Here is a 12416-nt window from a genome sequence, read left to right on the forward strand (position 1 = left end):
ATCATTACCTATAGAGACCGGTTTAGGAGCTAATCGTTAGTTTCTATACTTTTTACGTCCTCTATAAGTTGCTACTAGTTGTCTTAGGGGAGCTTCGCCTATAGAGCCGTAGGCGCCGGTAGTGCCGTAGCCTAGGCTACTATTGCCTAGGAGTTGCCTAATGTAGCTAGGCACCTCCGCGGCGTTAAGAGCTAAAGAAATAGGGTAAAGAGAACTTTAAGCTATCTAAATTAAATAAGGTAGAACTCCCTCAATTCTAGGGGTAGTGGCCTACTTTATAGATCGTTAGAATGGCCTTAATAAGAGCTTTCGAATGTGTCGTATTTAGCGATATTGATATATCCGGGTTTAAATTCCGGGTACGGTTTTTAATTCTAGCTCTAGTAGTTAACTAGTCTTTCCTTAAGTTCCTATAATAGGAAGTATAGGTCGATTATACTTATACTTATACGTGCCTTCTACGTCTCTATTTATACGTACCTTCTACGTCTCTATTCCCTTTAGGGTTACTAGAGCCATTCCGTATCGTATAGTTATATCGAGTAGCTATCCTCCTAGGAACGTATATAGGGTATTACGATATATACTCTTATAGCTAGCTATCTAAATATTTAATACCTAGCGTCTTATTCTATTAGTATATTCTTAGATAAAGGCTATAAGAAGGTAGTATAGATACTAATAGATAGGCGAGTAGATTTCTTAGCCCGATTAAGAAGATATAGTATACTACTCTCTATATCTTTAAGACGTTAATAGAGCTATATATTAGTCTTTATAAAGTAATTATATTAATAGGTAGGATACCTATCTTAAATAAGGTACTAGGACGACCCCGTAAACTAATTAGGGATTCTATAGTAGATAGAATAGACAAATTACGGCAATTCTAATTTTATAAATAAATAGTAACTTAACTAACGAACGTTCTTCTATCTCTGATTTCTTCGCGCAATTAGCCACTTCGCTATTCGCGTAGTCGACTTAGTTAAGCCGTTCTTTCGGGCAAGTTTACTCTTATCTTAGCGTAGTTTACTCGGCGAGTACTTCCGTATAATAAATTGATATATATTGTTCCGCAACTCGTCCCGTAATATCGAGAGAGGTACGATATAAAGCTTAGGTTCCGATCTAAGTATCTTAGAAACCCTATTAAGAACTTTAGTAGACGTTATTGTTCGAGACGAATCCCCGAGAGTAGTACTACGCGTATATATCCTTGTCGGTCGACGACGAGAATCACCTGTACGTGGTGTCGGCTACGAACCTCTCGTCTAGCTACGAGAGAGCCAAGTATTCTCACGCTGGAGCGTCGTGGGCGCGACGGGCGCGTAGCGTAGGCGAAGCCGCGGCGAACAGAGGACTACCAGCAAAACGGGTATGAAAACCATCCGACGAGCGTGTACTCGTGTCGGGAGCGAGTCCCTCTTCTTTCTACGTGTAAGAAGGGCGCGGAACCGTGGCCTATACGCTCGACAGGACACCTCTGGTATGAGTGCAGAATTTTCACCTCCGGAGACCGCAAACCGAGCGGGCTAAGCGACGAACATTGGACGAGCGGACTACAGAACAACAACTGAGCGGACTATGCAACGGCGTCGAGCGGACTACGAAACAATCTGGTGTTTGCCAGCGGGCAATGCGGTGGGTAGGTGGACACGCGACGAAGCCTGTAAGGGCCTGTTGAACACCCGGTATGGGAACGAGGGTTTTGCCTGAGGCACTGCCTGTCCCGCTACACAACGCACCTAGTCTGACATGGTAGATTGCGACGAGGAAAAGACGATAGCCTGAGCAAGGAAAAGACGGCTGTTAGGACGGGGAAAAGACGTACAATGCAAGTGGATTAGTTCTGTGATCGGGGAGGATCGAGGGCAGGGTGATAAGGAACTTCATATTGGTTAGTAGGTGGAAACGCAAGGAGTACGCTGCCCGGCGTGGTGTGTGCCCCGAGCAGACCTGCGAGGCATGGACGGCCGCTTTCTAGAGATAGGCTGCGGTAACGCGAAGGGCGTCAAAACCTGGGGCGTGGTGTACACTGGCAGCGACGGCTGACACTGTCTGTACAGCCCGAGAGGACGGATGCGCATGTCGGTCAATAGAGAGCACTAAAGGGCTCAGGCCTATGGAGGTGGATATTGGCTTAAGGAGCAAACAGGGAGGGAGGGCGTAGAGGGAAGCTTTTGCTCCGGGCTAACCTCTCGAAACGAGGCTACACGGTGGTGCTAGATGAGTGGGAAAGCGCGGTTAAGACTTGTCACCTTATCTCGTAGCTAGCTTGCTAAATACGATTCCTTCCTTGCACTTGTAATGACCGGAGATACCACACCGTAATCGCGGGCCAACGAGGCGTCAACCCGAGGACATGTATATACGTAAGCAAGACTATAGACCTTGAGTCGTGGAAGGTTATACTACCGCAGCAGGGCAACCTAGGAGACATAACATCAATCCAGATCGACACGACACAAGGCCCTATCCAGATCCATAACGTTTACAACCCGCCACCGCGGGGTCGGACGAGTAGGGAACTAGGAACCCTCGCCCACCTAGAGCGGACCCTAAGCCAAGACACGAAGCAAGTACTCCTCGGCGACTTCAACCTCCACCACCCACAGTGGGGACTCGAATTCACTCCCCCGCACGCATTTCTAGGGGGGAAGCTACTGGACATAACCGCACGCTACGGAATGGCCTTAGTAACACCAAAGGGAACAGAGACGTGGAAGGCCCGTACTAGTGCAAGCACGATCGACCTATGCTTTCTATCACGAGAACTTGAAGAGAGACTAGTCCAATGCCGACCGAACTACGCGCTAGAAGCCTCCTCAGACCATATCCCTATCCAAACGACGCTAGGGGTGAAGGCGATAGAGGAGCCAGCAAACGAACCACGCCGTAACTGGAAGAAGGCACGCTGGGACGACATAAGAGGCTTCCTAATAGCGAACCTACCACAGCATAGAGAACTCGAGACGACAGCTCAGCTAGATCAAGCAGCGGAACAGATTACCTCGGTCATATGGCAAGCAGCGGAACAATACACGCCGTTACTCCGGCCCTCAACGCAGCAGAAGGCCTTCTGGACCCCTGAATGCTCTACGAAGGTAAGGGAGGCTAGAAGGGCAAGGCGACAGTGGACGAAGGAGCACACCCAAGAGACGTGGGAGCAATACTGCCACGCGACACAAGAGAAGAAGGCACAGATAAGACGCGATAAGCTGCAGGACTGGAGAGCGACGATCGGGCTCGTTACAGAAAACCCGGAACAGATGTGGAGACTTGCTAAATGGGCACGACTACCTGAAGAGCAACAAGCCCCTCACTTCCCCCCAATCGTAGACCGCGAAGGGATTGCCCAGGCTACGCCCCGGGGCAAGGCAAAAGCGTTAGCCGACCATTTCTTTTCGACGCAAGTAGAGGCAGACCTTACGGACATCGACCCGAGCACATACCCGGAACCCCTGGACATGGATTGGGCGGTTAGCCCTAACACAGTAACAGGAGTCATAAGTAAGCTAAAGGGACGAAAAGCCCCAGGCCCAGACAGGATACCAAACGTACTGCTAAAAGAGTGTAGAGAAGAGATCGCGCCGAGCCTTGCAAACCTATTTACCGCGTGCCTACGGCTAGGGTATCACCCGAAGCCGTACAGAGAGTCTATGACAGTAGTGCTACGCAAGCCACAGAAGGAAGACTATACTCAGCCCAAGTCGTACAGACCAATAGCACTTCTAAATACGATAGGGAAGGTCCTAGAAAAGATAGTAGCCCAGAGACTTACGCAGCTTGCCGAGGACAACCACGTACTCCCAGCAACACATATGGGGGGAAGAAGCCAGCGATCGACACTAACAGCAATGGAGCTAATTACGGAGCAAATCCAGACCCTCTGGCACTACGGCAGGAACCGAGCGGCGTCCTTACTATCCCTCGACATCGCAGGGGCCTTCGACAACGTCTCACACCAAAGGCTAATACATATCCTACAGCAGAAAGGCATCCCCCAGTGGGCAACGTCGTTCGTCTTCTCCTTTCTCCAGGAACGGACGACATACCTAGTCCTAGGAAGGTACACGTCCGACCCGGTGAAGGCAGAGACTGGAATACCTCAGGGATCTACTCTCTCCCCTATCCTGTTTCTAATATTTATGTCGGATCTAATCCCCCTACTCACCTCTCCGCAAACCTCAGCATCGGGGTTCGTAGACGATACAAACATCCTAGCCTGGTCAGACTCGACAGAAGAGAACTGTCGCCTCCTTGAAGATAGGCACAAGAAATGCGAGGAGTGGGCAAAGAAGCATGGTGCCCGGTTCGCCCCTGAAAAGTACCAACTTATACACTTCAGTAAAGCGAGAACACACCATAATATGAAGGCGGCGGTAAGAATCCAAGGCTACGAGACCAAGCCATCAGCGGAGCTACGAGTACTAGGGATCTGGCTCGACCCGAAGCTAAGCTGGAATGTACAGATTAAGAAAGCCCAGAGTCGAGCGCAAGTCAATGAAGCCTCGATAAAGAGGCTTACGGCATCTACATGGGGAGCAACATTCGACAAGGCAAGAGTAATGTATAAGGCGATCGTCAGACCAGCTATGTTGTACGGGGCACAGATTTGGGGAACAGGAGGCGCAGGCAAGCCGATCCCGAAACGGATAGAGCAACCCCTAAACAGGACACAGGCAGGCAACCTACGTAGGGTACTAGGCGCATACAAGACAACGTCAACAAGCACGGTAGAAATGGAGACAGGAATACCACCAATCGGCCAGTACATCCGGGGAATGAGAATTCAATACGCGGCAAAGACGACAGGTTACCTAGCACAAACCACGATCCAGGAGGCAAAGAATAAGATAGAAAGCCGCTACCGGAGAGGGGCAGGATATAGGACAAGCCAAAAAGAGGATGACCTTACGACCTTTACGGCCGTACAGACAAGCACCGAATGGCTAGCACGAAAGGAGGAGGAGCGTAGGACTCGCCAGGCCGGCGGGAGCAAGGCTAAGACCCGAAACCTAGCGGAACAGATAGCGAGCTGCCTATGGGAGCAGGACTGGAAAAGGAAGCCCCCTAAGACAACAGGCCCGATAGCGCTCCGAGCCTTCCAGAGACACAATTACCAGCTATATAGGGACCTGACAAGGGCCGAAGCAAGCATAGCGATCCAAATCAGGTCCGAACACATTGGATTAAGGGCCTACCTGTTCAGAAGACGCGCACTAGACATCTATAGCCCAGCCTGCCAGTGTGGCTACCCATCGCAAAACCCAGAACATATGCTACTACGATGCCCGCAGTGGGCGAGAGGCAGGGGAAATTGGAGGCACCAAGCGGGAAGGAGAGACTACAAGTCAATTATTAGGGACAAAGGCAACATTCGCCGAATCTCTCGGTGGATACTACAGCAGGGATACCTCCAGCAGTTTAGCCTCGCGAGCGAGACGGAGGAGTGGATAGACAAGAGGCGGAAGCGAGGGGGGTTGCAGATAGGGTAGTCATCAGGGCAGGCCCATGACACTAGCGTACCCCTAACAAGGGAAATTTAAGACGACAACGAGGAGGAAAAGACAGGCGGGAAGGAGGAGGGGTTTTCACCAACACGGTTTCCCCTCTATATATACAAAAACAAGATAGCATAGCTGCATAGGCCAAAGGGCACTACAACAGCTTAATGAAATATCTATCTATCTATCTATATATCCTTGTCCGTATAAGATCTATTATACTATTTCTTTCTAATAACTCTCTCGGTATAAGCTTTAATATCGTAATCTAACTATTGTTTCCTATCGAACTAGTTCTGATTTCGAACCCTCTATATAGTAGCCTAAACGCTATAAGTATAAGTCTTTCTCCTAGGACAATCGAAATAAGCCGATTCTTAGACGTTTAGAACCGCCGGGGAGAAACCGTCAGCCCCTTAGCAAGCATCGTTCTTCTTCTATAGATTGAATTGCTAGTAAAGGGCGTCGTAAGAGTAGTAAAAGCCGTAGTAATCGCCGGTAGGTATTCTTAACTAGTATATCTACTTTAAAGCTACGGCCTTATAGTCGAGGGAGTAAGCTAGCTTAGTTGTATATACTAATATAGATAAAAGAACTAGCTATAGGGTCTTTGCTAACGACAGTATCGTAGGATGAGATTCCTCTCGAGTTAATATATATATAATCGATAATAGAAGCGGTATTGTCCTATAACGGTAAAGATCGCCTTGTATATATAGTAGCTTGACACTTAGTACATTGACAAAATCAGAACTGCCGTAATTTGTCTGTCCTATCTACTACAGGATGCCTTGTCGGAATGCGGGGTCGCCCTAGTACCTCATTCAAAATGGAGATATACCGGCGGTAGGAATTCCTCGAGGCTTCCCCGAGCCCTAGCTACCCGCTCCAGCCTCATCATTTGCCGCTCAATTTGATTGAACTTCAATCCATATCGCACCTCGAAGACCCCCTAGCATCTATATATTCCGCGCACTCGAGCCGGCAACGAGTGGGAGGGGGGCCCTCACGAGGTATGGGTAGGGGCCCCGCCGATGTGCCCTCCCCGAGGCGCAACGGCGACGTACAAGATATTCGACATTGATAGGATATTGATTAGAATTTGATGGTGAGGTAGGGCTCGATCGGCCAACTGGGGCTCGGGGAAGCCTCGAGGGTAGGAATTAACTCCCACTTGGTTTTTTCGACTTCCGTAACATCGCGCCCTCCGGACTTATGTTTCTCGCGTAGATTTCGAAGGTTCGACCGGCCGCCTTATGTCTTCGCTCGATATTTATAGGCTACTAGTTACCCTAATTTATGTCGTAAGACGTCGTAAGATCTCGTAAGACGTCGTAGAATATCGTAAGATGTCGTAAGATATCGTACCTTAATATATAAAATGTGCTGCGAGGCAGCGGAGCCAAGCCTCGTATAAGTGCGCCGAAGGCTTGCGACACGATCTAATAGAGAATGTACTATGTCTACCTTCTATCGTATCAATCCATCGTATTGATCCATCGCATCAATCCATCGCATCAATCCATCATATCAATCCATCGCATCACCATCGCATCAACCCATGACTGTGTCATCATCCTCATTCTCATCCTTATTCTCATCGTCTGTATCCATCATATCAGCTTCACCAAGCAGACCTCCTTCAGCAAAATTACGTTGCTAATCCATCTGCTGCTGCTGGAATACAGCCCACTCACTGCCTGGAGCAGTCTCATCTGAGCCTCGTGGCATGTCTCCTAATGGCAGCTTCGGACTGGAGTATTCAGGTGTCGGATCATTAGTTCGAAGTGCTGGATCACCAAGGTCTGGTTCAGGCCCATCCGACATCAATGCACCTATACTAGCTGCAATGCCGGCTATGCCATCGCGGCGGCGTGGACCATCTAAGCGCAATCCAGCAGTAACCGGGCTGCTAGCAGCTAGCTCATCAATGAGATTCTGTATACGGCGGGCAGCGTCACGGTCTCGGCGTTCTCCAACAACGCCAGCGTGAAGTGGCTATAAATGATCAAGCGTTACTGTCTCCTCGAGCATAAGCCCACGGACATCCTTAACTCTGGAGGTAGCAACATAGCATAGCCCGGGTGTGAACTCCCGCTGATTGAAGTTGACAACGATCTTCTCAAGGGTCATGCCTTGACTCATCGACTGCAGGCATAGAAAGCATTGGATGTTGGCCAGGCTGGTGAGGAGGTGGCTTGTTCTCGTCATCGGGCGTGAAGTCAGGTATCTCGAAGTCAGATCCATACTCGGCTTCAGAGCCATCCTCACTGTCGCTGTCCTGCTGAGCGGCGGTAACAGGTCGACGAGTTGGTCCTGCATCAGGCTCGTCATCGCGCATGCGATCACCGAGGACCTCAGTGTTGCGCTTCTTGCGGCGACGGTCAAGCCGATACTTCAACTCGTCTATAGCGCGACGATCTGGGTGCAAGTTCGGCACACCCACATGTTCGTGGAGGTCGTTGTTGCTATCAGCCTAATCGGCAGCAGGGTGATCTAGCTAAGCATCGCCTGGTCGCATCTATAGCCCCGGCTGCTCTAGGAGGTCGTACGTATCTCCGGTAATCTCATCTAAGACGTCTTCTCCAAGATCAAGGTCATTATCATCCCTAGGAAGCTAGGAAAGAGCATCTGGATCAATAACAATGTCCGCATATAGTGGGTTGTTCTGCACAAAGAAGTCCAGCCACGCCTTGACTCTGCCACGGCGCACCGTTATTTCCTTGGCAAATTGCTTCTGCATACGTGGGTCCTCTTCGCCTTCGCGTTGCTTATTACCTTGCTTGCTAGATGGCTTCATAATAACGACATCGGCGTTCTTCGGCAGGAGAGGCAGTTAGTAATAGATGCGAGTAGTCTGCTTAGGAAAGTTGGCGATATAACTAGTGTAGCGGTGCTGCTCACCACGCACTGTGTACATTGACATAACGATATGAACACGCGCAGTGATGATCTCTTCCAGCTGCGACATAGGCGGCAAGTCGGGCAACGGGCCTAGGTCTATATTGTTATCATTTGAGAACATTGCTAGAGAGCCCATAGGACGGTTATCATCCTTGTTGTGACAGCGAGCACAGATACCTTGCTCATCAAGCATAACCGGGCGGCCAAGAAGCTTCTCGTCACAGCACTAAGTATATTGCTAGTTATTAGCGTAGACATTAGCAGCAAACTCCTGGCGTAGCGCTTCATCGGTGTCGTTGAGAGCCGGCATCTCGCGAAGAAGTTCTGGGATGTTAGGGTCGTCCTTGTCTGGCAGAGGAGGATCCTGGTGATTCAAGAGACGATTCAGCTGCGCTTGCTTGTTGCGAGCAGACTTAGAGTCTTTGTCAGAGGGCAGACGATTTGGCAGCTGAACGTGCGCCCGCTAAGGACCGAGCTGCTTGCTGTGTACGAGGCATAACTCTGGCATCTCGTTGCTATTATTGTCGAGGAATGCGGATCGTGGTGCCTTATGCTTGTTCGGTATACACCACTTGATATCGTTGGCAAGCCATACGCCAGTCTCACCATCGTAGCAGTAGATACAGTGATCTTGGTTGCTCACATCCTGCCGATCTGGGTGTTTGCGTGGGATGCTACATTCTGTGCACCGGAAGAAGAGACGTGGCGCCGGGGCGAGTGGACGCAGACCCCCCGCAGCAGCTACCTGGCTGCTTTGCGCCAATAAGGATAATGTGGCTGCTGGATTGTCGTCGCTGCGCAATTCGTCCTGCTGAGAAGGAGGACGAACAGGTAGGAAGGCTCCAGATCTAGCTGGTTGACTGTCGCCTGGCACATACGCAGGAGCACGACCGCCTTGCACAAATGGCCTACGGGGCTGCATCGCCAAACCTTGTGGACGAGCTGATTGAGCCGGAGGCTGCCCTTGATTCTTAGGCGGAGGAGACTGCTGTTGCTAATTGCCCGGCGGTGGATAGTTTTGAGAAGGTTCGTGACCGGAGTGCTGAGACACCTGCTGTGATAGGTGATTCTGTATGCCAGTAAACCGCTCGTGTCGAGCAGCACGCTTCTCTACTTCCACCTCTCTGCGATGATCCCTAGTTCGAGGGGTCTTTTGGGACAGCGGGTGGTACGTATGAACACTACCCGGCATAACAGGTAGGCCTTGTCCGCTCGGCGTTGGCGTTACCGCTAGCTGAGTAGTAGGTGGGTTCGTCGGGTATAGCGACTCATATCGCGCAGGGAGAAAGTCTAAGGATCGCGATGTATATAAACCTGGTGGAGCGAGCGGACCAGCCGGTGGACGCATGAATGGCTGAACTGGCGAAGCAGTAAGGAAGCTCTGTGCTGGACCGACTTGTGTTGGAGCATGCTGTGTAGGGGTAACTAGTGGAGCCTGAGGAGCATTCGCTGGAGCACCACGGCGAGGCGCAACCACAATGTTGGAGGAAGCGCTCGGAACAGGTGCCGGTGTGCGCGCTGGCTGCTGGGCATATGGCAGGACGTTGAACTAAGCAGCATGGCGGTCAAATTGTGCGCCTAGTTGTCGAACTGGTGTAGCTGGGGGTGCAAGACCTGGTGTTTCTGGCCCTGCACGTCGTGGCTGGATGTTGCGCTAAGGTCGAGGGTTGACCACAGTGGTAGCGACTCGCTTGCTAATAGTCTAGTTGATGTAGTCTACAACGAACCCACGACAGTCGGCACAACGGTTCACGTAAGTGTCCTTCTTCCTCACACCCATGAACTCGATGTATGACTTCTTCTTGTAACACGAGTCGCATGCCTCGGGCTTCTCGTCGGTAAGAGGGTCGATTGGACGGTCGGTAAAGAGTTTGCGATTGCCGCCGCCGCTAGGCGGCGGTGGTGGTGGTGCACCGCCGGGAGCAACAGCCCCCATAACTGGTGTTGGTAGGGTGGTGTGTGGGTGTAAGAGGATGTTGTGCAAACAATGCGAGTCGGTAACCGCGATGTGTACAAGAGTTGGAGTTGATGGAAGAAGGGATGGAAGGAAGAGGAGAGATACTAAGAAAGTGCGAAAACGGCACACAAAGCCGAATGCACAGACAACACTGAATGAGACACCGCTTCCCGTGCAAATATATGCGGCGTCATGTTTTTGTAGATATCCGTGCCCTTCCACCTGGAAGCTGTGATTGCAGGGTCACATGCAGGTATCCGGTCCTAGCCCAAGGCAGTGGTTCTGTTAGCCTGTCTCAACACACAAAGAATCTTGATCCGTAGACCTACGCCTTCTTGTCTGGATTGCTGGGGGTCCTGCGGAGCTGTGTCGGCTCCTCCGGAGAGGGCGCAGCGGCAGGCTCGCTCACCATCGCTGTCGCTCGTTCACTCGCCTGCCTAGCTGCGTAGTGGGTCTTCGACATACTGGGGGTCTTGCGGAGCTGCATGCGTCCTCCGGACAGGGCGCAACGGCAGTGCCCTTCACCATCGCTATCGCTCGTTCAGGACCCTGCCGCTGCGCGGTGGGTCTTCGACATGTGATAGTCCTGCTGACTCAGCGTGGAGTGTCAGTGAATGTTTAGCTTTAAGTGAGGTTCGGGTACCTCTGACCTCACTATTCCTCCTCACACGCCCCTTACTCTTACTGAAGCTATACAATAAGTTAATTGTGAGTCCCGTCGTCTCGCGTAGCGGCGATATGGCTAAGTGGTTATCTGCAACTGTAGCACGTTGTACGATACATCCTCGGTGTGCTATCATATTAATGCTATCGCGAGACATATGTCCGTGGGGACAAAGGTCCGTTACAGCTTGCTGCGCTGGGGGTTAAACTCATCGCTTCACTGCGCTCTGTTCATCGAAAGTCCAATCAATTGATGGCAAACCAAACTTATCGTGGCCTATCGAAGCTTTAAACCTATCTTCTTCTCGTTATTATGTATAGCGGGTATCACCAGTTGTGGCCTCCGTAGGATGCGGTATCCGTTACCTTCCCTATTGTTGCCTAGGTGCGCCTGCGCCTCGCAGTGTTGTCTTCGGGCGGCTATAGGATGACTCGATTAAAGTTCATAGGTATAAACAGTCGGTAGGTTCGCTCACCGGCGATAATGGGGTGTTTGGATATGCTGTAATGGTCTCACCTCCGTCGAGGGAAAGTTGCAAAGGCACCATCGGGGTGCCTTACTTTCTGCACTTCAGAAGGTCATCACTATTGTCACCACCATTGTCACCACCATTGTCACCACCATTGTCACCACCGTGCAAGGTCACCAGTTCGAGCGTTAGGCCTGTCTATCTCTTTTTGCTAATGCTTCAAGCAGTGAGGTGACTACTATAAAGTGAGGTGAGTAGGCGTCAAGGTCGCTAGTTCGAGCGTGTTCAACCGCCGCATCGTTATCTCTTTTTGTCGTATACGATAGGCATGGTTGCGGCAGAACTGGACGGTGTTTCTCGTGATCGAGTTGGATGTCGCTATCTACGCGCTATGGACGTTGCGACTGCTGCGGACGAGCTTGTTTCTGCAGTTTGATCGTTGGCCAATAGGACTGCGAGAAACACCTCTCGGTCGTAATGTGTTTCCTGTCGCAATGTGTTCCTGTCGCAATCTGTTTCCTGTCGCGGCTCGGGCGCAATCTGTTCCCTCTTGCACCAATACTATCTATTATAGTCTAGATCCGTCTCTTTGCTTCCCAGGGGAGACCCCCGGGACCCCCCCCCCTTGCCTGCGGCGCTGGCGCATAGTGTTGGATGTCGCTCCGCTGGGCTTAATGACCTCCGCTCGAGTACTCGGGTGTTCGCAGGCTTACACGTCGCACGTCGCTGTAGTATTGCGCGGTGCTGTCGCGAGGTGTTGGCGTGTGTGGTATTTAGATCCGTCTCTTTGCTTCTCAGGGGAGACCCCCGGGGCCCCCCTTTGCCTGCGGCGCTGGCGCGAGGTTCCGAATGCTAGCAAGGGCTTTCGATTGCCTCCGGCGGGCTCAATGACCTTCGCTCGAGTGTTCGCAG

At 51.1% G+C, this 12416-nt stretch overlaps 3 protein-coding genes across 3 annotated transcripts; all 3 read right to left on the bottom strand.

The window, feature by feature from the left end:
• Window positions 1-7632: 7632 nt before the first annotated feature.
• On the bottom strand, window positions 7633-7958 carry CLAFUR5_06584 (uncharacterized protein; the record flags this gene model as incomplete). The annotated part of the gene is made up of 2 exons (XM_047905732.1): window positions 7633-7905; window positions 7953-7958. The coding sequence occupies 2 exons, from the start codon at window positions 7956-7958 to the stop codon at window positions 7633-7635; spliced, it is 279 nt and encodes a 92-aa protein (XP_047761552.1).
• A 169-nt stretch (window positions 7959-8127) lies between these two features.
• On the bottom strand, window positions 8128-8310 carry CLAFUR5_06585 (uncharacterized protein; the record flags this gene model as incomplete). Its single annotated transcript, XM_047905733.1, has 1 exon — window positions 8128-8310. One exon carries the CDS (start codon window positions 8308-8310, stop codon window positions 8128-8130), a length of 183 nt encoding a protein of 60 aa, XP_047761551.1.
• Window positions 8311-8652: 342 nt separating this feature from the next.
• On the bottom strand, window positions 8653-10350 carry CLAFUR5_06586 (uncharacterized protein; the record flags this gene model as incomplete). The annotated part of the gene is made up of 2 exons (XM_047905734.1): window positions 8653-8826; window positions 10168-10350. 2 exons carry the CDS (start codon window positions 10348-10350, stop codon window positions 8653-8655), a joined length of 357 nt encoding a protein of 118 aa, XP_047761554.1.
• Window positions 10351-12416: the final 2066 nt, after the last annotated feature.

This window comes from Fulvia fulva, chromosome 5 (assembly GCF_020509005.1).
Source record: "Fulvia fulva chromosome 5, complete sequence".
NCBI lineage: Eukaryota > Fungi > Ascomycota > Dothideomycetes > Mycosphaerellales > Mycosphaerellaceae > Fulvia > Fulvia fulva.